We start from the raw sequence: 24,057 nt of genomic DNA, 5'->3' as shown, positions 1-24,057 counted from the left end.
CTCTGAGGCGAAGAAGCGCAAGCTTGGATTCCAGTAGGTCGGAAAGACAGGAGAGTGGTCGCCATGAGGGAGAGATACAGAGATAAAGAGATACAGAAATAGAGACCAGAGACCAGAGAGAGAGGATGAATGTACGAGAGTTTATTAGTATTTTAAAGGGAAGAAGAGAGGAATGGATAAGATTGTACAGGTGGCGGTCTGAGCAGAACAAGTTCTCCGCGCTTTTTGCTTTTTTAAGCGCTTTTTACTGTCTATTCCGGTATTCTCTTGCTTTTTAAGATTAGGCGGAGACTTGGACCGACAACATGTGAGGAAACCGGCAAAGGCCCATAGCAAGTGATATTTTTGAAATATCTTTCCCAACATCATCATTTCTGATTTCATCATCGAAAATGTTTTCAATACACGGCTTGAATGTGTTGTGGGACGTGGTTGGGGCAATTTGGCGGGGGGCTGTCGGGCTGATTTGCTCTGAGGACCTAATTGTCATTGGTAGAAGTTGCGGCTAACGTTGGTAATTGAAAACGTTAATAATATAGATAACTCCGCCTCACACGTACATCCAACCATGTATTGGGAACATCTTCTGTGAATATTAGGTATTATTTACGGGAAATATTATCAATGCACGGTGATGTGAATGTGAGGTGTCCATTTTGTGAGTAACAGATCCCGTCTCGTTTAAATGTTGGGTCCGTGAACATGTTTTCTTTGCAGGAAACTGTCGAACGGGAACTCGGTTGCTTTTTGCATGAAGTTTCGAAGTATTTTTTTACCGACACGTGTCGTTATCGCTCGGAATTTCTCTGTGTGTCGTGTGGTTGTGGAAACTGTGGAAAGACAATTTGCAAATTGCAATGCAAGAGCCGGCGAACCTACACTGTTGAACGCTGACGACCAAATTTGAATCGGATATACTGGATTCAAATTCGATTCCTTTATAATGGAATTTGGATCAAATCTTAACCATGGATTTAGGAATATTCGATACTATTGATAAACTAAGGTGTGTTTGATTCATTGAAATAGGGTTTAGAACCGGAATTGGAATGGGAATCCGAATGGTCCATCCTGATTCTGATTTCAATCGTTTGATTGGACAAATTAGAATTTAATTTTCATTTATCCATTTAAGGGATTCCTTTCTCCTCTGGGAATAAGAATGCATTCCAGCTGATTATGATTTTGATTCCCATTCTAAATGGATTTTAGATTTAAAATAAGCTTAGAATGTAACGAAAATATATAGGCTTAAAAAATTCATGAAAATATTAGTCTCTAAGGAAAAGATTTTCTCTTCTACGTAAATTCATTTATTGACTTTGTTAAGCATCCAATAAAAATGAACAACTGTACTGCTAGGAAAATAAAATAAAATACCTTTTTTTTTACATTATAATTGTGTAACTTGTGGAATGCACTGAATGGCAGTTGGCTTAAAAATGGCATGACTGAACACTCCCCTTCATATCTTGATTCAAGATTCAAAGTATCGGATATGTTTAACGTATCGAAAAGACAATTTTAAGATACATATCGAGATATAACATAAAAATTAAGATACGTATAAAAATACTATAAAAACTTCAATATAACATAAAAATACATTAATAATACTAAAAACTTTAATATACCAATGACCAGAAGGAAGAAACTTTTAATGTCTCAAAAGTAAGAAACTTGGACCCATTGAACCCCCTCCCAAAATAAATAAATAAATAAATTTTTTCTCTTTTTAAAAAGGTGGAAATGGCTTCCATTCACTGTGGATGACAGGTCTGTGCCTCTTTGTTTCTGAAATTTTCTCTTCCCATAAGGTGGCTTTAGATATCCCGTAAGGATCAAAAGATTCAGAAGCTAATCCGCTTTATCCAAAATCAGTACAAAAGCTTTATTTAGAAGTATTTGGTTATATCGTGGTTTTCAAAATCAGATTGGACCGAATGGTCAGACCAGAAAAACTGGAAACTGGTTAGGTGATCGGGTTCCATTTTCCCTAAAATCGGATTTTTGTTAAAAATGTTGATTTGGACCAGAAAAACTGAACGGTTGAACCGTTTGCTGGTTTTGACTGTTTTTTATTTTTATTTATTTTGGTCGGCTGGGCCGATCGTTCAACATATAGAACACATTCATTAACTACTATTAATATAAGAGCATGTGTTATATTTGCAAATATTAACGATATATGATATATGGTATTAGATTTAACTTTTATATGAATTGCAAGGCAAGTATTACTTTATATAGTATATATATTCTCTTCGGTTGGTTGATCTCATTGCAGTATATTTGTAATGAGTATAACAGTATAACACTTTGGCCCATAGTTTTGTCTAAGCTTTTATGCATTGTCTAATGTGTGTTTGCAATGTACCATTATCCCTCCCAGTTGTATTGAGGCTTTAAAAGAGAAAATCCCTAAAAGGAGAAAAAAAGAAGCCTAGGACTTGGCTTTTCTATACACCACTTATGTGGGTTGTGGACTACAAAATTTATTGCATAAGTTGGTAAAAAATGTGAGGGAGTGTTCTATAATGTGGTTGTGGCTCATTTTCAACTATATAGGGACCTTATTTTACACCATTCCATTTCCTTGTACATGACCTTCCTTTGATTTAGGAGATGTTTGGGATCGATGCTGATTGCTTCTATGGGACTTTTCAAAACTTAGTGAGATCATTGATTTCTCAAAAATTAGAGAAATTGTTTATTTGGTACCCTTTCTACCATGTCAGCCAATTTCTAATAAATTACTTATGAGTTTGTTTAGTAGTGATTATCAATAGTGATTTTTTTGTTTGTAGGAATTATATCTTCTATGCATGTCAAATGCTACATCATTAAAAAATAATTAGAATCGGCTTGAAAAGATGAATCATCAAATTTGTTGATTTTTCTATAGCCCAATTTTAATAATCGTTTTCTTATCAATTTGACTCTCTTTGCTTTGTGGGATGGGAAGGGAAAATATGAAATATCCTACCGTTTTGGTGGGACACAAGTGCGAATTGATAGGGGAGCTTATTCAATAAAAAAAACATCTTCCTTGTAGTATTTCTAAGAGTTAATATTCAAACCATGGCCTATTCACAAACGATTAATTATTTTATTACATATTGATTAAATAGTTTAATTAAACTAAATAATAAATAAATTAATAAAATATTAATCAATTAAAAATAGTTTAACAATTAATTAGTATTTCACAATAAAAATTAAAATTATTAATTAAGCAATAAGTATTCATAAAATAAAATATAAACTAAAAAAGTTAAAATAATGATTAATGTTAATAATTAATTAACTAATTATTAATTTTATAATTAACAATTAATAATAATAAGTATTATTACTTAATGAATAATTAATTAACAATCAACAACAAAATAGTAAATAAATAATTATTTTATAAATAAATATTAAAAACCTTAAATAATTAAAATAATGAATAATAAAATATATAAATTGTTAATTAATTCATAATAAATGTCAAATTAATTAAAAAAGGGAATATTAATTCTTAATTAATAATTAATTAACTAAATCTTACTATTAATTAGATAAATAATTAATTACAAAACTATCTAATAATTGTTATTAGGGTTGGTTTTCCCTTTTGCAACCAAACAATGAAACATAAAAAATTTCCACCCATGTTAAGTTTCTCTTCTCATCCCATCCCATGCTATCCCATCCCACAAAAATATTCCATCAAATCAAACGCAACCTTTGAAAAATCGGTTCACCAAACGCCAAATAATCAGGTACTTTTGTATCGTTGATGTGGCATCAATTTCTGAGAAATCAAAGTGGGCCCCAAACGCCAACTTAATAGATGCTTTGTTCTTTTCAATAAAAAAAATTAAATGGGTAGAATACAATTTATGTCCAACCCATGACAAGCTTTAAGCTATAAGCCCATGCTCTCATCTTTAATCTTCGCCCTACACACAAAGTGGGGTTTAGGTCTAAATCAGATTTCATCCTCGCACGTCTTCACAGTCCCACGTGGCCATACATTTGGAATATTAACCCATAAATAAAAACATATAAATACAGAGATATTCCCATTGTACGACTGCAAAAAACTGTGAGGATGGTGTAAGAACCGTTTTGTCTAAATGAAATCTGAACTTGTCAGGATCTGCCTAATAACAAAATGGTCCCAATAACGTGCCAATAAGCATGCAGCCCGTAAAGATGAGATCGGATCTGCTCCTCACACCTGGTGCTTTACACGCATATCTTATCATGCATTGGGATCATATGTTTTCAATGCACGTGGATGTATCTATAAGATGCCCATTTGTGAGGAGCAGATCCCATCACCATAAGAATGTATGGGAAATCATATTCAATCCCCACAAAACCGTCCTTACATCCTTGCATGGTGCTCATAGCCACATGTAGTTGTCATTGGGAATAGGGGTGAGCATAATTCGATTAAAAATGAAAATCGGTTTTGGTTTAATTGGTTCAGCTTAATCGGTTTTTTGGTCGGGTTAATTTTTTTTTGGTTTTTTGTATTTCGGATTTCGGTTTTGGTTATCAGTCGATAAATCGGTTAACAAAAAAAAAACTGGTTAAATATTATAATTTATAATTTAATTTTATATTAATATTTAATAAATTAAGAAGCATATTTGGCTATTTGCCAAATTCCAAAATATGCAAATTGCAAAGCGCCTTAGACAAGAAACTTTCTTGTCATGCGGGCATCTAAGAGTCAGACTGTCACTCTGTCAAAGACGAAGACCCTTTCTCCTTTCCCTCTATTCCTATCTCTTTCGACTTGCCATCTCGGGACTCTCGTCTAATTGTATTCCAGTTCCAAACCAGAGTCCAGAGTCCAGAGTCTTATCTCTTCGATTGTCGCTGTTGCCGGATGTCACCGGCTCACCCAGCACTAGCAGAAACACTGAACACAAAGTCCTGAATGGTGTTGACTCGTTGCCAAGTGTCGCGGCTGCTGGGTTGCATCTTCCTCAGTTTGTTTCTTTGACTGCCGCGGCTGCCGGACGTCAGTTCAGTTCGTCTCTTTGACTGCCGTGGTTGCCAGATTTCACCAGTTCACCCAACACCAGTAGGAACACCGAACACGAAGTCACGAACGGCGTTGACTCGTTGTTGAGCGCTGCTACGCTGCATCTTCCTCAGTTCCTTCAGGCTCTAGGCTTTGGTCTTCTTCTTCATTCTCTACAGGCTCCGAACACGAATGGCGTTGATTCATTGCCGAGTGTCGTTGGCCACCTGCATTTTCCTGCGCTGCGTTGCATCTTTCGGGTTAAATAATTTCGGTTTTAACCGAAATATCCGAAATAACTAAAAAAATTTTGGTTGGGTTTATTCGGTTTTCACATATTTCTGTTTCAGTTCGGTCTATATATAATTAAATCGGAAAATTTTAAATTTCGATTTTTTTATTCAGTTTTGAACTGAAAAAACTGAATGCTCACCCCTATTTGGAAATATCTCCCATAGATAAAAACATACAAATACAGAGATGTTCCCAAAAACCGAATGCTCACCCTTAATTGGGAATATCTCACATAAATAAAAACATACAAATAATGTTCCCGATGCACAACTGCAAAAGAATGTGAGCACAATGTGAAGACAACCTTGTGAGAACCAAATCCGATCTCGATGTATGACTACAATGGCTTGTTGGGACGTAGCATATTTGGAGCAGATCTGAATCTGGGACCCATGCCAAGGATTTTGGGTTTTTTATCGTTCAATCCACCCCCGTTAAGTTTACTATAGTTTGTAATTTGTACAATTGGAACTTTCTTGGTAAACATCATTCCAGGTATGAATCAAAATTCAAGGGGGTAAAGAATGATAGATGGAGGTATTGATAAATAAAACGGAAAATTCCCGATTAGTACCTTGTACTTTAGGCCTAATGTCACTTTGGTTTCCGAACTTTAAAATGTGATAATATACCATTCGAACTTTCAAAACGTGTCAATTCAATATTTATCGTTAACCAGCTATTAATTAATCGTTAAGTGACATTTATAAAAAAATACAAATGCCCTTCTAGTGTCATATAATTTTCTTTATCAATTACCCAAATGTTATAAAAAATTAACAATTCCAAATCCTTGTTTTTTTTATTTAAGAAAGTTGGGGTCACGTCTTAGCAGGCATTGGAACTCAATTTTATTGAATAGAAGAAAAAAGGATTTTGGATTATTAATTTTTTTGTCAATGCTTGAATGGTTGATAAAAAAAATTAGATGACATTTGAAGGATATTTATGTCTTTTTAAAAGACATTTAACGGCTGATTAAGCAAGGTATGAATGACAAGTTTTGAAAGTTCATATATTGAATTATAGCATTTTAAAGTTTAAGACTAAAATGGCACTAGGCACAAAATACCGATTACTAATCGAGAATTTTCTATAAATAAAACTCAAAAAAAATAATAATAGTCGATGAGGTGGACTGAGCTCTAAATTTCTAGAATTTCTTAAATCTTAACCACGTGCACAAAAGATTGCATATTCGATATTGCAACTCTGGAACCACGATCAAAAGCTATATCCCCATTCACCTTGTATTGAAGGTCGGAAACTGGAGAGATTAAAACCAACATCAAGAGCTTCCTTTACCTTTCTTGAAGAGCATTTGTATAGATCTGCCTAAAAGACTACCATGGCATCCTCAGCCGATCTTTCCAAAGGGTGAGTTATTCGAGTTTTATTCCTTTGATCGTTTTTCTTGCCTACCATTAATATTCATTCCTATGATTTCCATAAGAAGTTGCATTTTTTCCCTGTAAAATTCGCTTAAATATGATCCTTTTTTATTGAAGAGGGGTTGCTGCGACAAAACAAAACAAAGGTCCCCCTTTCAAGTTTCTGGTTCCTCTTTTATATGCCCCTGTTCTTCCCCTCAGTAAGTTTACTTTTCTTTTTTATTTGTTTTGTTTAGCTCTTACAAGGTTATTTTTTTTTCTTGGAATAAATTTTCAGCCTGTTATTTGTTTTCAGAATTAATTCAAATTCTTTTTCTTTTTTCGCTGATTTTCGTTGATGTTTCGGATTACTTTGGTGCATTTATATTATCAGTAAGACTCGGGCTTCGGAGGAATCCTGTTTTGAGGGATCGATTGTTCACCGTTGTCTTGGCAGGCGGTTTTCTTCATGGATTTTATTTGGTGTATCCTTTTTTTATTCTCTGTCGTGGTTTACTGTAGTCTGTTATAGTCACAAATATCTGAATCATCCTATATTGTTTTACATTTTATCTTGTAGTATTTTTGTTGATTGGTAACATATTTATATCAATTTTCTGTAGTAATCATTTAGATTGTTTAATGATTCATTGATGTATGAAATTGCCGAGTTGTTAGAAAGGGAAAAAAAAAGAAAAAAAGAAAAGAAAAGAAGAACTGAAGAAAAAGAATAACCTTAGGCTGTGTTTGGTTTGAAAGAAGAGGTAGGGAAATCTGTACAAGGTTTATATGGGTTTCCCTACCTTTTACTTCTTTTCTCTATCTTTTCTTTCGAACCAAACACAGCCTTTTATTGCCCTTAGGTGTATGTATGAGGAATAATGTTTGGTTCTGTTTATGTGAACCACGAGGTCCCATTTGTGATGAATGGCCAATATCTATCTCATAACTTGTTTTTTAGACACTACCAAGCCTGATTGAGGTTGGTTTGGAAGGGTGCCAGTATAAGTTGACCATAGAAGCCATGTGAGCAACAACCGAGGCTCCGTTTCAGATGAGTGTGTTAGAGAATATCAACCTATTCAAGGACTTCACCTAATAGCTTAAGCTTTTTGGTTGAATGGTTCTTTGAGATGGTATCAGAACAACTTTGACCAAGTAGTGGTCTAGTGTTCGATCCTCATTACCCCCATTATAATTAATTAAGTTTTAGTACAAGGTATGGGTGAGCCTGTAATTGTTCACACTTCAAGCCCAATGAGCTTTCGTGTGAAGGGGCGTGTTAGAGAATATCAACCTATTCAAGGACCTCACCTAATAGCTTAAGCTTTTAGGTTGAATGGTTCTTTGAGAAAGTGGAATGTGCAAATACAAATATGCACGTTGATGGAGGGAGATTTGGCCCGACCCCTTGGCCATGCGACACGTGGAAGCAACCGAGAGTGACCTGGCAGAAGCGCTAGCTCGACACGGCAGCGGGCCCACAACCCGAGCTCTCCCTTAGAGGTTCTGAGCCTTACAAGGAACGCAAAGGGCAAAAACCCGAGCTGACCCACCCCGGGGCAGTTTGGGCTACACTTCTATCCGAACTCAAGACTTCACCTCGCACACCACTTCGGCTCCAAGTCACTTGACTAAACAACCCTACCTGACGTCCAGGAAGCCCGTACACGGAGGCGGCACGCCTGACTGATTAGGGGTCCGACACATAACAGCCGCCCTCCAACTGCCACCTGCCACCGCCATCTCAGACGTGGCAGAGACGGCCTTGACAAGGACAGTGGAGGTTATGACACCCGAACTGGCAACTGACAGTGGCGGTTATGACACCCGAAATGGCATTTGGCAGAGATTATGACACCCGATCTGGCGGAGGTGATGATGCCCGATCTGGCAGAGGTATGGGAGTGAGTGCACAGGGTGATTATAAAAGGCCCCCATCTCCCGAAGAAGGAGGTATGTGATATTTTGTGCTTTCTGGTCTTGAAGCCCTTCATTTCCCTTGCCTTCTCAAGAGCACTAACTTGAGCTTCGGAGTGTTCTAACCGGGTTCCTCCCCGGAAGTTTCCATTTTTATTCCTTGTTTCAGGCACCTCCAACTTCGTCAGAGGCAAGGTCACCGGCAGCTAGGACCGACCGAATTGTGCATCATCACACGTGTCATACACAGGCTGCATTTGTATTTGAACTGAACACATTTGTACTTACACTCTTCCCAAATGGATCCCAAGTTGCACTTAAATTTTATAGATAGAGTGGAATGGTGAAGCAAAATTTATTTGGCCATGCCAACTCCATATAGTTCAGATGAGGTTTTGTTGATTTCAGTTGAGTTTATGACGCATTAACAAGGGACTATTGCAACAAATTTTTAATCTTGTCAGTGAACTATAAAGAACTTGAAATGGGGTGTCTAGTTGTAATGGTCATTCTAGTGCCCGTTTTATTCAAGTGGTATTTAGGCCTACTGAGAGGAATGCGACTCTCTCTCTTTTGTGTGGATTAGTTTGTATTGAGAATCAATGTGAACATAGAGACTATTAAAGGTTTAGAGTCTCTTTAGTGGAGTTAGCAGAAGAAGATTTTTGTATGAAATATTTCTGATCATTTTTGGATTCTAATATCCCTTCCATCGAGTCCCTTGTCTGTATTTAGATCAGGCAGAATTAGAATTGTTGGTGGAATTGAAGGGGCAATTCTATGAGTCTCTGGATTCAACTTTTTGCGTCATTTCCATTGTGGAATGCAAGTCATCAAAATTTAGATTTGTAGCTTCAGATTCCGCTTCTTGCAGAATTAGGCATTGCGATCTTTTTGAACATGTTCTTATTTTAAGCAAGTATTGGATGTGCTTAATGGAGCTCTAGGTGGTCATCTGTGGCTTTTGGTCACTTTTCACTTTAGACTTTAGGATCATCTCATGGATGGTTCTCAAGATTCCATTGATATCTTTGGTATGTTTATAAAATGTGAGAACTTTTTAAAACTAGAATTAGAGTCTTGGTGTCAGATTGAAGTGAAAAATTGTGGCCTGAAAAGGATATTAGGTTGAGATTGGTAAGTCATTATTCATTGTTACCCTTCTGTTGCAACCTGCCCTGCCTTGAAGTCCAACTTCCATCTTTTTTTTTACACTTCAATCTCGAAGTTCCTAAACCACTTCAAGTCTTACAATTTGAGATTCCCAGTGTTATGAAGCATGAAAGAAGATCATGGAGCCATTGAATGGTAGGATGTGTAATCCCCTCTCTGTTTTTTACTTTTTCTGTTGGGTGGGGGCTGTGGCTAACTTCATCTCTATTCATCAATCAATTGGTAGAAATCTGCTCTGATGGTATTTGAAATTTAGCTGGTTTCCTTTCCCTTAATTGTTTACTTTTGTAACCAGTGACACATGGACAGGGACACGGGAATGAAAATCTCATTCTTATCTAGGTGTCTGACTCCCCAAGATGAATAGACAAGGACTTGCAGACACATCTATAGAAAAGTATAAACTGTTAAAGTAGTTCACCTTTTTAAAAAATAAAAATAAAAGTAGTTTATCTTCCTCACCTGATCAAAAAATAAAAGTTTATCTTCATTACTTAACATTATATTACCCATAGAATTAGAGCAGGATGGGCAAAATGGAGGAGTGCATCTGAACTTTTATGTGATAGGCGGATGGCACTTAGATTAAAAGGTAAATTCTATAAAACAGTTGTAAGGCCAGCTTATGTTGCATGGAGAAGAGTGTTGGCAGAAATGTAAATGGTAAGATGGATGAGTGGAAAAACTAGGAAGGATAGGATTACAAGTGAAATCATCTGTAAGAACTTAAGATGGTTTGGTCACATGCTTAGAAGACCACCAACAGAAACAGTTAGAATAAGTGATTTGTTACAAGTTGTAGGGGCTAGAAGAGCTAGGGGTAGACCAAAAAGGACATGGGTAGAAGTAGTACAAATGGATTTAGGCACTAATAATTTAACAGTGGGTATGGCTTTAAATAGAACAGATTGGAAAAACAGGATTCATGTAGCCAACCCCATATGGTTGGGATAAGGCATGAATGATGATGATGACTTAATAATATTTTTATGGAATGTTAGTTGTAATTTATGCCAATTATGCAATGAGAGAAGGGAACATGTTATATAAGAAATGTCTCTTAACATCCATGGAGTGTCTGGCAGACATGTCCGACACGGGTATTTCATTTGGGAGAGTCCATGCAACACTAAAAACTAAGCTCAAGCCAGACTAATTTTTCCTTAGTTTCAATTTGAATAAAATGGTAAATTTGTATATCATAGGAGTTTATCTCTGAGATTGGAATTTACACTACAAAGTATTTTTGATGAATTCTTCTGGTTCACTGGAGGTTTGTAAATATTCTTCTCTTTCTATCCAGATAAGCATTTCCTTAAATTATTCCAGAACTGACTTGTACGATATTGAGAGCAAGTGAAATTGCAGAGGTTGAGAGACGCATTGTTTCAAAGCTTATTGGTTTTGGTTTTTGTTTGAAGAGATAAATGTTCAAGAATTGCTTGTGACAGACTTGGATAAGCATTCTTTTCATTCCTTCATGAGAATTAAGCTGTGTTTTGTATTACATTTTCCAAATAAAAAGAAAAAAAAGACCAAAATCTACTTTGACCAATTCATACATGTTCTCTTTATTGGTGAAGTATTAAAATGCATATGCAGCCATCCCCCTGAAAGTCTGGGAAAGTAGTTCAGTCTGTTACTACTGCAGAATGGGAAACCAGTGCATATCTGATACTATTTTGTACCCTCAAACAGAACCCACGGCGGGCATTGGAAAAGGGTGATCGATAATTTTTTTTCCCTTATTACAAGAAAGAATTAGAGAAGGTCGACTTGAGAGTTCAGTTGAGAGTTGAAACTGTTGCTTACCACTATTGCGTACTGTTATTGCCTGTTTCTGTTACTGCCTACTTCTGTTAACAGTTATATTATTACACCTCACCTTCATGCACACTTAAATTTAGATTTAGAATCCCACACTTGATCGATTATCCTATGCTCAGTGTGAAGGTTTAAACTCACTGATCTGGGGTTTTCACAGCCTGGTTTACAAAGTTATTACGGAGTGGCGTTAACAACCATTCACAAGCTGTGGCTATTAATGGCGATCCCTTTATTAACAACAAACTGTCACAACTGAGAGACAAAAGTTCCCCTCTTACAAGAAAGAAATTGAAATTAAGGTCTTTGGGTATACTGTTGTCCATAAGTTGTCTCCTGTTTGGGCTAGAATCAATAAATGAGGTTGGATTGTTGTAAGATGTTTTTTAATTTAGAGCAAAACAAAACTTTATTGCTGGAGGGAATTAGCAGTAGATACAAAGAAGTCCTTTTAACCAAATGGGGGTCATATGATTGTTGGTTCTGGGTATATATGTGATGCTTACAGAGTGAAAACATGTGAAAAGATGCAAAATATTGTCTATGAAGCCTGGTTGAGACCATTATCATTCTGCTTTCCTGTCTTGAAGCTTCAAAACCTCTTCTTTTGCATCAGAAAATATGATTAATCTTTTAATACCGCACTCAACAACTGCTTGTAAACCTGTGTTCATTGCCCATGGTTCCGTATCTAACTGTTGGCAATATTTCAGACCTTGCTCGCAGCTGAAAGGCGGAAATTTTGAGCATTAAATAAATATAATTCACTCCTGCTCTTTGAGTTTCTGGATCATAAAGTCCATCAACATATAAACATGCCAGGTTGTCTTGAATGAATGTGGCATCTGCATTAAATTCCTGTTGTTATAACCTACTCCTTGGAGCTGAAAATAAGGATATCATTTGGGTTTTGGACAATAGTACCGTTTCTCTGGGCCTAGTGCCACTTTGGTCCCTGAACTTTAAAACATGACAGTTTATTATCCGAATTTTCAAAATGTGTTAATTTAGTACTTACCGTTAGCCAGTTGTTAAGTGGCACTCGAAAAAACACAAATGTCTTTCAATTATCATCTAATTTTCTTTATCAATCATCCAAATGTTGACAAAAAATGAATAGTCCTAAATCTTTGCCTCTTCTATTCAAAAAAGTTGGGGTCATGTCAAGGTTTAAGGTATTGGAAACGTAAGGTGTATTGGAAAGATAATTTTAAGAGATGTATCGGGATACGCTTTGGATACATATGGATACGGACGAAAAATCAAGATATGCATAAATATGCTAAAAAACTCAAATCTAAAAAAATATATTAATAACGATTGTTACAAGTTTTATGTGATTGTAAATATGTTATTTAAAAGTAAAAAACTGTAATTTAATGGTCTATATAAAATTTGAGATACCGGGACACACTTAATAATTATTGACAAATGATGGAATAACTAAAATGTGAAAAAACAAAAAAAAAAAACTAAAATGTATATTGATATACATTAGTTTTAAAATAATCAATACAATTTATCTTAATATTTATTAATACATAAATTTTAATAATTAATTCTAACATTTATTAATAATCATACACTAAGAAAAAGAGAAAATTTAAGTAACAATAAAAATTCATAAACCTATAGCAAGCAAATGGGTGTGGCTTAGTGGTGAACCTCTAGTTGTTAAAGCCTAATGGCTAGTGTTTGAATCTTGTTATTGCTAAGTATTTAGTTTTATATTGACAAAACGAATTTAATGAGAAAGAGGGTTATTAATTAATGAAACAAATGAGAAGAGAATTCCAATTAGGTGCTAAAATTGAAATTCAAAATTAAAATTATGCATTAATTATAAGAGTAATTAACTAATTAATGAGAGAGAAATTGCACTTAAATATAGGAGTAAATATAAAATTAATGAGAGGTAATTCGGTCATAAATATAATTTAATGAAATTAATGAGAGAGAAGGGGACTTGTATCAGGCTGTATTTTCGAAACCATATCGGCCGATATAAACTCGAAACAGTCCGATACAGGGCCCAAAATAGTCTGATACAGATCTATACATACGAAAAAGAACGCTATAGATAATTTCAATGCGTTCCATGTATCAGACTTGTATCGGAATGATACGTATCAGTTAATATGGTCCAATATGTTGTGAAATTTTGAAATTTGGGTCACGGTTCAATGGGCATTCTAGTGACCCCAACATTTTTGAATAGAAGAGGCAAGATTTGAGGCTGTTCATTTTTTATCAATGTTTGGATGGTTGATAAAAAAAAAATTAGATGGCACCCAAAGGGCATTTGTGTTTTTTTCAAATGCCACTTAACGGTTGATTAACTGTAGGTACTGAATTAGCACATTTTGAAAGTTCGGCTACTGGATTATCATATTTTAAAATTCAGAAACCAAAATGGCACTAACGCCAAATTACAGAGTATTAATTAAAATTTATCATTTCTTACATCCCAAAGAGACGCATTATTATGGCAAAACTGCCAAAGAGATTTTGCTTCTATCGTTTGATGCTTAGATTAATGCCAAATGAGACACATTTGAAGAAGAGATGGTTAACTCTCTTCACGAGGAACACAAAAGACAGAGGTCCTCCACTTTTGCTTTTCTTTGGTCCATAAACCTACTTCTAACAATTACCTTGTGAAAAGCTTGTATTTATGAGTGAGGGATATTTGTCTTGTAGATGCGCATCCATTTGAAAAATCCACCAGATGATTGAGGTTTTTGCTGAGGAAAGTTCTTTTCCACAATAATTTATCTCCTTTGTTCTGCTTGGGATTGCTTGTTTAAGTATTATGGTGCCAATGCAAGTTTTAAAACAATGGCGTTGGAAAATGATTTTGGTGGCAAGAAATTTGTCCTCGTGTTGATTTTCAAAATGATAGATCCACTAGGGATTGTGCTGAGCACCTATTGTAGGTGTTTGGCATCGATGCCATTGCTTCAGAAATGTTTTTTGAGAAAACAGTACTGTATGCATGAGGGTTGTTTTCTCAGAAAATGGCTCATTTTTTTGTTTGACATCGATGCTGTTATGTAAGTTGTTTTTTGAGAAAACAACACTTGATTTTGTTTGGTATCAGTGCTGTATAACTGTTTTCAGCATTGGTTTACATTATCCAACACCCTATGACACATTAATGCCACACCATTGCACTGCCGGCAGCAACACATTAATGCCACACCATTGCACTGCCGGCAGCAATGGGCTGTTTTCTAAGAAAACATTAAATTTAATGCTTTTTCAGACCATATTTTTTTGATTTTCAAGATGTAGTCGGGAGCAATATTTTTTTTTAAATGATACTAAATAAAATGCTGTTTTTTGAAGCACCACTTTTTCTAACATGACACCGATGTGGTATTGTTTTCTCATAAAACAATATTGATGCCAAACAGTGCGATTATTAGGGGTCTGGCTTGGCCCTCCCACCAACTTGGGCCGGGCTGAGGTTGGTGCGGAAAATCATAGATTCCACAGTTGATTAATTAATTAATGACTCAAGTAAGAGCAGTTTTCTCATCAAACCCATAATAATTCCATGCATCAATATCATATTATATACAACTTTGTTTTAGAAAATCATATTATATACATCGTAATGATTGAACCCTTTAGTTTAATTTGTACAAAATCCAGCATCATCGCTCCATTTGATTTTGAAAAAAAAAAAAAAAAGGAAGCCAAGAACAGAAAAACAGGTAAAAAACTAAGGCTATGTTTGGTTTCATAGAAAATAAGAGGAAAAATTGTTAAGGAATTTCAGATTATTTTCTATCAAACCATACACAGCCACAAAACTAACGGATATTCATTTCGAACTTCGTCAAGTATAGTCACAGTTTTAGAGGGACAGGGAAATAAATAATCCTTAACCCTCGTTGGAGTCCGGGGATCCTTCCTCATTGGCGCGATTCGGGGGATCCGAAGCGAGTCGGGACGCGATCGCCGAATGGTACATGATGTCGTGGAAGTTTGCATTCTTCATCGTCTTCATCCGAAGCTGCCTCGCCTTCTCTTCCGTGAAGCAACCCGGTGGGAATCGAGATCTGGCTTTCGCCGCTTTGTAATGAGTTTCAGATTCGTTCGTTTCCTTGGTAGAGGCGTCGGAGCTGTCGTTGTTGCTACTGTTATCTTCAGCATGGTCGGGATGAGAGGAGCAGACGAAGAATGGGGTCAACGAATTGGAAGAGGATGCTTTCCGACTACATGAATCGGGTTTACGGCGACCGGAGGAAGCGCATGCTTGGATTCCGGCAGGTTGAAAAGACAGGAAAGTGGTAGCCATCTGAGAGAGAGAGAGAGAGAATGAGTTACGGCAAAGGAAGGGGGGAAGAGTTAATTGCAAATTTAAAGACGAGGGAAGGGAGAAACGGATAAGACCGTTGAAACAGCGGTTTGAACAATGAAGAGAGCGCATCCGACGTGGTTTTACAATTTTGGAGCCGTTCCTTCACCGTCTATTGCGGATTCCTGTCGTCAGGTTGGCCTGTAACCGATGTAAACGGGTATCCGATTGCTTGGGTGTACAATCTACGCGGCTCTGGTTATATATGATTTGATCATAAATTTTGGACCTGAAGATAGTTGGATAATTCAGATCCACGTATTTCAAGACCTATTAAGAATCGGATTCAAGGTCAAATCCACCGTTTTTTTCATTTTTATAAAGTTTAGAGTTTTGTGTTATTCATGGTAGTTTGTCCGTGTTCGCACGTATCCGAATAGTTCTGATCATTTGATGGGGTCGGGTTTGGAAAATTTATATTTGATCCATACCCGATTATGCCGGAATTTGTCTTTTAAGGAAATAATAGAGCGTGAAGTGCATTATCATGATTAAATATTATTTTTTAGGATCATTGATTAAATTAAACTCATGAAGAATCCAAACTGAAATAAACCGGGTGGAACTGTGGAAGCCTGGAAGCCTTGAAGGAGATATTATATTAGTCGGGTCCTAAGTCCAAATCGCACGTTTTCTTTGCTATCATTTTTCTATTTCTTTCGCTGTTTTGTCAAATGCTTTAAAACTATCAGAATTGCAATTTTCAAATTGAGCTAATCCATTCTCATGACTTGGGCGGGTCAGATTGAGCTTTTACCAAAATTTGAATGGATTCGGTTGAAAGGCCCAAGCCCAGCAGCCAAAGTAATCCCTCTACAATCATATTCACAGGGATGGAGACCGAGCTGTTGACTGTATCGCGAATGAAAAAGTTTTGCGAATATGTCGTCCACCTCTTCTTCTTAAGAACTAAACTACATTTTTCCTGGGTTTTTTTCTTGAGATACTTCCTGTATATATCCAAAGAAAAAAAGAATAAAAGAAAAACGGAAGCCGCCATTTGCAATGTAGAAGTAGAACCCAATAAAATAGAGATTGAAGGAAGAGGTGAACAACTCTACAATTCTGACTTAGGCTGCTTTTCTTTGCAGGTACATACAAAACAAGTCCGGATCTGCTATCTCTTCTCAGTAGAATATGGACTTCTTTGAAAATCTTCATATGTTAGGAACTGATTACAGAAAATTGTGGTATGTCTTACGTAACGTCTAGTGTTGTTTGTAGGTAGCAGATCCAGATGCCTCATGGGGACAGACCTCTTGTATTTTGACTCTGGATCTCCTGCCCACTAGAATTCTACTCACGCCTATCCACAAAACACTACCTCCATGCATTGAGAACATCCACATGTAAGAGGAGAAGATGTTCCCCATGTGTAGCTGTGATGTGTAGGTGTGGGTAGAGTTGTGGTGGGTAGGAAATCCAAACTCTTCAACAAAACTTCTTCCAAATTATGGCCATGCTTAGGAATGTTTATGTTAAAAATAAGTGCTCAGAAACAATTGCTTATTTGAAGAAACACTTATTTGTATTTGGCACTCATTTTAAATGCTTATTTTAAAGAATAAATACTTATTTCATATTTGCTGTTTGATGGCCTTTTTCTCCAATAAGCATTTTTGACTCTTTTGTCCTCTATTTTCTTTCAAATTTTCAAAATATACCTTCAGTTTTTCAAACTTATGTGGGTGATTGGTGGGCTCTCTCTCTCTCTCTCTCTGCCCTGCCCTCTGAAATAGGACATTTAACTTCCAGGAAAAACAATCAAATTTGAGTGGATTAATAGAACAGCTGCAAGAAGTGGATTACTATCTGGTTTAAGACCCTTTGACCATTTCATTCAAAGCAAACTTGAGTCTCAATATGGAGAACAAAAGTAAATGATTAAACAGCGACGCCTCACTGTAATATTCCAATTAGAAAAGCATTAATTATTAAAACCAGGTAACGATCAATTTCTTAAAAATGTCGAACAAAATTCTTGCTAGAGACCACAGTAAGGGAAAAAAAAAAAAAAAAAAGAACGGGACATCAGAGTTGGGATGCTTGTCTTTGACCATTTCACCTGTATTGCATATATGGACCTGAACTCGTTTTCTGTGACGGGAGATTCCAGTCCCTCGATCTTGGGATGCTTGTCTTCATGTGAGAACAGCAACCTCATGCAATTCTTCCGCTCTTATAGATAGGGAAGATGAACGGGGAACCAATTGATGGAGAGGAAAGTGGAAGGGAAGAGGTGGGAGAGGAAAGGGTGAGCAATGTGAGGGAATAGAGAAAGACCTAAAGGAGAGAGGTTCTTGCCACTACTCTGTTTTTCATCTCAAGGTAAGAGATGATCAACAGTAACTTAGATATGAAACCCAGATCTTCCAACCTGGAACAATTTTTGCCGCTAGTAGATCACTGTTGGTAATAGATCTCTGCCACTGGAACGATACCCGCAGTTTGTCCAAAGGGAAGATGAAGAAGACCAAACCACTCACAATGAACATGAATGAAAGTCGATGGCCAAAACCATTTGTTTTTACATTTAAAGGGCATTATTGAAATTATAAAAATTAAATGAGGACAGCTTTGGAAGAAAAAATGGAAAAGGTGTTTATTATGTAAACACTTAAGAAAAACTGAAAATTTGGGCTTAAAAAATAAACTCTTATTTCCTAAACACCAATAAATGCTTAATGGTATAGTCCCAACTCTTCAGAAATATCGTTTTTATTTCTCCAAATATATCATCCTCATAGAGAGAAATAAGGATGATATCACGCCAAATCTCTTATTATAACCATAATTTAGCTCAAATTATTGAATCCGAAAGTTAAAACTCTCTCATGCAGTCATGCCAAATGGGGATGGCAAATACAGTGATCAAGCATAAAACGGCTGGCCAAATGAACAAGTCCACACAACTACCCTTCATTTTCCAAATCAGTGCAATGTGCAATAAACACGACTACTCAAGTTAGTTCAATAACAGAAATTCATCCAGTTTTGGACAGGGATTATTACTTGTTAGCAAGTAAACCACTTGCTTAGATATGGCAAAAATGATGATCGAACCATACCCAACGATGCCAAAAGAAATTCGTCAACAAAATACGATACCATTTTCTGAGACGAATAGATACCAAACGTCTCAGTTATCACGGTCCACCACTAAAGAATCTATCAGAAAACATGATGAACAAGATCCAGGACCGGTGCAACAATATAATCAGGGAATGGTGCGTTGATAAAGAGGTAATGCTCCCAATGCCTCCCTCTCTGCTCTTTCCTTCTTTACCTGCATAAAAATATAACCCAACATTGATCACAATAGCTGTTTTACAGATTTTGTGCTGATAGTTTAGGTTTACCCTACAGAGATCAACCTGTTTGAAAGGATGATCTCTGTATTTGCATGGAAAAAGGATTAAAGTGAACACAATCCATTCTCAAATATTCAGTGCAGGTAATTGAGAGCATCTAATTAGAAGGTGCACATTCAACCTCCAGACAAACCAAACAGGAATACCATGTAATTCACATGTAGAGCTAAAAACTAGGAAAGAAAGTGAACAAATAAAAGTGACAAAAGTATGAATTTTTTATTTTTTCAAGGTGAAATTTGGAGTGAAGTTATTTATCGTGCACTTGTTTAAACACTGCAGGAGAAGAAAATTCTCCTTCACTGTTTGTGTGGGCAATCATATCCTTCCAGACCTGAGATGCTCACAAATTAATATGAATTCAGAGAAACAAACAAGGACTTTACAATTGGATAAATTGAATAGAAACTAGGAAAAAGAAGAAAGATGTCAGTCACTAATCATGGACGTGATCATGAGGAACTCATACCCTCTTTTTTGAATCAAGCACCCTTGGAATTGTAGTTCCAATCACTGGCGAAACAAACTACAAACCATACCCACTATCAAGCAGAAAAGGGAAGAGACAATCTCAAGAAGTGGACAGTGAACAGCTAGAAAGAAGCTAACCTGCATAACCCTTTTAGAGTGAGCAGTGCTACCAATGCAGTCAAGTATGAATTTTGGCTTCCTTAGTTGATGCAATGACAAATTGGTGGCTTTTTATTGAAAAGATAAAGTAGTTATGACTACTGCCAAAGAAAATAGCTTTCTCTTGCCATATGAAAATCCACATATGAACGGCAGTCATATGGGAATAAATAGGATCTTTTCTGGTGCCATATGAACTTTCATAAAAAGATAAAGCATAGCAGAGTCGAAAGCACTTTTTGTTCATGGCTGGTTACCACAGGCTATTTAAAGTGCTACGGTATAGCAGTTCTTTTTTTGTTTTTTTGGGTTGGGATATTTTATTCATATAACCTATGTATACAGAGTATACACTTTATACAGACCCATTGTACAGCCCTTTGTGTACAAGGGTTTTCACACTTCTCAAATATTATCTTTTTTATAAGTACTTTTAAATATACTCTTATACATTACATTTTCCATAAAAAAAACAGAAAAAAAAAGATTTCAACACAAAAAGATCAGTAGAATGTTTTTTTTTTTTTTTTTTATCAGCGAAAGATCAGTAGAATGCTGGAATTATTAATAGATCCCAAAACCTTCATAGAATAAAGAGGTGGTCCTTTGAGACACTAAGAGGCAAGCAGTTCTTCAATGGTTAGCTAATCTTGTTAGTAATAGTTTACCGAACTCATCACAATCTTTTTGAAGCAAGGTGCAAAAATACAAAAAAAATTGCTAAAAATAAAAAATGTCAGAAATATTCAAAAAAATGCAAAAAATAAAAAACATTAAACATAATATTAATAAGAAATATAAACTTAAATGTTAAAATCAATGGTTTAAAAAAACCTATTATCTAAAATTAAAATACATAAACTTAACATGTAAAGCATATTCAAATGAAAATTTAAAAATAAAATCAAATGTATAAAACATTTCCAAGCATGTAAAGCCCACAATCACTTTTTTTCCTCAATTGCAATACTTCAAGTAGCTAATGTGATGTAAAACATATTACATTCTTGATTCTACAAGTCCATATTAGGGGCTTAAATTCTTAATTCTCACACAAAAAATAATGATTTTATAATTTTAATTGCCTTTTAAGAAGATATTTTACTAAGATGAATGAATGAATAACATTGGCAAATAGGGGGTTCTCAGAGCTCCAGTTCGCCCCCAGCCTAGCCATTAGGCCAAGGTGCAAGGTACATCAAGCACACGCCTAGGTGCACCCCTTTTGAAAGTGCTGCGTCACCTACCCTAAAATGCACCTCACCTGGGGGTTCTCGGAGCTCCGGTTCGCCCCCAGCCTAGTCGTTAGGCCAAGGTGAAAGGCACATCAAGCACACGCCTAGGTGCACCCCTTTTGAAAGTTCTGCATCGCCTACCCTAAAATGCGCCTCGCCTGTGTGCCTAGGCGCACCTGAGGCATGCCTTTTAAATCACTGGGCCCAACAAAATTGTGAAAAATATATTGGTTAAATAAAAGAAAATAATTAGAACAAGCACTTGAAGGTAGTGGTGATCACCCCTATTTGAAGAAGTTACCCCCCAAGAAAATGATTCCATGCCATGACTGAAACCTACTAAGAGTTTTCCTTCTTTTGAAAAGTAAGAAAGAACATATGTAATGAATACTATAGGGGAAAGAAATCCCTATTGAATTTAGAACATGCACAGATATCCTCAAGTAAAAGGAAACCTGAAACAAAGTAGAGTTTACCACTTTATCTACTCCCATTACATCTCTGTGAACGAAGGAAACATATTTTCCTCTAAAGAATAAACATAACATGTTCTCATCCAATGAATAAACAAAAATAAAATAAATGAGAAAAATAACATGGTCTCACACTCAAATGCAAAAAAGATGAACCTTACCCACCTTGATCTCCATCAATCATAAGTTGGTAAATGATTGACTAGAAACTTCCACAAATAACATAACAAGTTATATTATTTTTATCAAGGAAAGGAACATGGCATAACATTACAAATATACCTCCACAACCAAATATGATAAATCACATAACAAATATAACAATTAATAACGCATACACCTCAAAGGTAAAATGCAACCATTCAAAAGTTAACGCATTTAGCTGACAGTTAAGTTCTGTAGCAGACAGCCTGGCCAAAGCAGGATCTCATAGGGATTTCTTATATAGCGATAGAGGATAGAGTTAAGCCTATGTAGTGTTTAAGTGTGTTTTAGTGCTTCCATTGTACATTCTCTCATATACACTTCCTCTTTTAATGAAATTTGTTACCTTTTAGCTCAAAAAAAAAAAAGTTAATGCATTTAGTTAGGACCACTTACTAGAGTTAACATGTCCTGAAGATAGCTCCTAAATGGTGTCTGCATTGCCTGCAATAATGTAGAAAATCTTATTACATAAGAGAACACATACTAGCAATTAATAACACATACTAAGTAATTGTATCTAATTAAGAATATTTGCTCAATTTTTTTTTTTGGTTTCTTTTAGTACAGCAGGAAATAAAATGAGCAATAAAAAATAGACAAACATGCTGCTAGAGATTCACTCTGTGACTTTATTGCAATTGGAACCTCCTAGAATGCTCAAAATCTAATATTAACTAACCTGCATCATTACACCTTAAGCCAATTAAGTTGATTTCATCACAGGAATCACTAAGACAAAACCACATCTGAATATAGAATTGCATTTCAAATAAATCAGTTCCAGATTTTACCTATATTTAGTGTTATATGAAGTTACCTGTACATACATGAAGGGATGCCTTTGATTAGCATGTTCAGAGCATCGGGTGTATGAAATGCATTAACAATCAGATACATATTTTCTCATTTTAGTGGATGTATTATATAGTTATATTTAGTATTGTGATATATATATATATATATATATATATATATATATATATATATATATATATATTTGTATGATCCACTGCAACATACGGATGCCTTGTTCCTACATTACAAAGCTTTGAAGAGGAAATTCTCTTCTTCTTATTGGGAATCAATTGTCCTAAGTAGCAAGCGAGATGCAAAGCATAGGCTTGATATAAGCATGACAGGAAGAAAAAACTCAATGCTAGTGACATTTATAAAACGATAGATAATAACTGCTCTACAGCTATTAACCTGTGAAAGCATATAAATTTCCAATTCGTTCATATCACGTCTACAAGTAGACACCTAGAATTTACGGTTACAATAATGAGTATACTGCATCCATGCCCCACCCTTCCCCCAATTTTCTGATTCTCAACTTGCAACGATGCCAGTAAAAAGTCCAGTGGAACAATGAACAAAAGGGATTCTCCAGAACGGTCTAAATGAAAGATTACAGAAAAGGAAATCAAAATACAAACAATAGAATATCAAGAACAAAGTGAGGAAAGAGAAAATTGGCACAAAAGGAAAAAAAAAAAAAGAACCTGTAAATCTTCGGGAAGGTACTCGTGTTTCATGGAAAGATCCATGGCGCGCTTGAGACGCTGAATCCTTGCGTCAACGATCTCACGAGGAAGGCGAGCCAGTGCTTCCTTTATGTCCAAATCGTACATCGGATCGTAGAGGTCATCATACCGAAGCCCTGCATAAAGAAATCAACTCAATCAAATCCAGAAGACATAATAAGGAACATTAACCGGAAGAAGAAGAAACCCTAACCGTATTTCCTGAGGCGTTTGGAGAGGGCTTTCATATGCTGAGCAGCGAACCAGTTCTTCGATGGATTTAAGAAGGATTGAAACATGGACGAAGCCATGGCTACGAACTTCTCTGCAACTCTCTCTCTCTCGCGCGGTTCCTCTTACAACTTTCACAGCCAAATAACGATTAAATGAATTAATCATTCCCTCACGGCTTACCCCGTTTTATGACCATTGTCGATTAGAGCCGTTTGATTTGTGGACCATAACAATTTTGATGATCATCCAGTCCTCCACAATTCACATGAAGAAATCCGCGGTGGCCGATCCAGAGGGTCTATGGGCCGGGCTTTTAGGTCAGTTCAAGCTAAACGTAGGCCATGGAACTTGTTAATTAAGTCTGGGCCCAGCCAAAGTCTATTGCCCTTTTAGCCGCACCCAGACCATAAG

General features: G+C 36.0%; 3 protein-coding genes across 3 annotated transcripts; 1 reads left to right on the top strand and 2 right to left on the bottom strand.

The window, feature by feature from the left end:
* Positions 1-6,447: 6,447 nt before the first annotated feature.
* LOC148842843 (SH3/FCH domain protein) lies at positions 6,448-11,338 on the top strand. The gene is made up of 4 exons (XM_088959584.1): positions 6,448-6,697; positions 6,829-6,911; positions 7,085-7,175; positions 11,113-11,338. The coding sequence occupies exons 1-4, from the start codon at positions 6,669-6,671 to the stop codon at positions 11,141-11,143; spliced, it is 234 nt and encodes a 77-aa protein (XP_088815710.1). The 5' UTR covers positions 6,448-6,668; the 3' UTR covers positions 11,144-11,338.
* A 4,158-nt stretch (positions 11,339-15,496) lies between these two features.
* On the bottom strand, positions 15,497-15,913 carry LOC148842842 (uncharacterized). Its single transcript, XM_088957911.1, has one exon. It carries the CDS (start codon positions 15,911-15,913, stop codon positions 15,497-15,499), a length of 417 nt encoding a protein of 138 aa, XP_088814037.1.
* Positions 15,914-18,868: 2,955 nt separating this feature from the next.
* LOC148842841 (cytochrome b-c1 complex subunit 7-2, mitochondrial-like) lies at positions 18,869-23,770 on the bottom strand. Its single transcript, XM_088959583.1, has 4 exons — positions 23,627-23,770; positions 23,392-23,549; positions 22,283-22,330; positions 18,869-19,259 (listed from the first exon to the last, which is right to left on the bottom strand). The coding sequence occupies exons 1-4, from the start codon at positions 23,721-23,723 to the stop codon at positions 19,191-19,193; spliced, it is 372 nt and encodes a 123-aa protein (XP_088815709.1). The 5' UTR covers positions 23,724-23,770; the 3' UTR covers positions 18,869-19,190.
* Between the last annotated feature and the right edge of the window lie 287 nt (positions 23,771-24,057).

The sequence above is a fragment of the Nelumbo lutea genome, chromosome 8 (genome assembly GCF_056320005.1).
Source record: "Nelumbo lutea isolate HS-2025 chromosome 8, American lotus-T2T, whole genome shotgun sequence".
Classification (NCBI taxonomy): domain Eukaryota; kingdom Viridiplantae; phylum Streptophyta; class Magnoliopsida; order Proteales; family Nelumbonaceae; genus Nelumbo; species Nelumbo lutea.
This window is presented reverse-complemented; position numbering and strand designations above follow the sequence as displayed.

Excerpts from the sequence above, each read along its gene's own strand:
- LOC148842841 (XM_088959583.1), bottom strand. The coding sequence starts at position 23,723 with ATGGCTTCGTCCATGTTTCAATCCTTCTTAAATCCATCGAAGAACTGG. Across the intron at positions 22,331-23,391 it reads ACCTTCCCGAAGATTTACAG|GCAATGCAGACACCATTTAG; the intron begins GTTCTTTTTTTT and ends ACATTATTGCAG. Across the intron at positions 19,260-22,282 it reads TTCAGGACATGTTAACTCTA|GTAAAGAAGGAAAGAGCAGA; the intron begins GTAAGTGGTCCT and ends ATTTTTATGCAG.
- LOC148842842 (XM_088957911.1), bottom strand. The coding sequence starts at position 15,913 with ATGGCTACCACTTTCCTGTCTTTTCAACCTGCCGGAATCCAAGCATGC.
- LOC148842843 (XM_088959584.1), top strand. The coding sequence starts at position 6,669 with ATGGCATCCTCAGCCGATCTTTCCAAAGG. Across the intron at positions 6,698-6,828 it reads TCAGCCGATCTTTCCAAAGG|AGGGGTTGCTGCGACAAAAC; the intron begins GTGAGTTATTCG and ends TTTTTATTGAAG. Across the intron at positions 6,912-7,084 it reads TGCCCCTGTTCTTCCCCTCA|TAAGACTCGGGCTTCGGAGG; the intron begins GTAAGTTTACTT and ends TTATATTATCAG.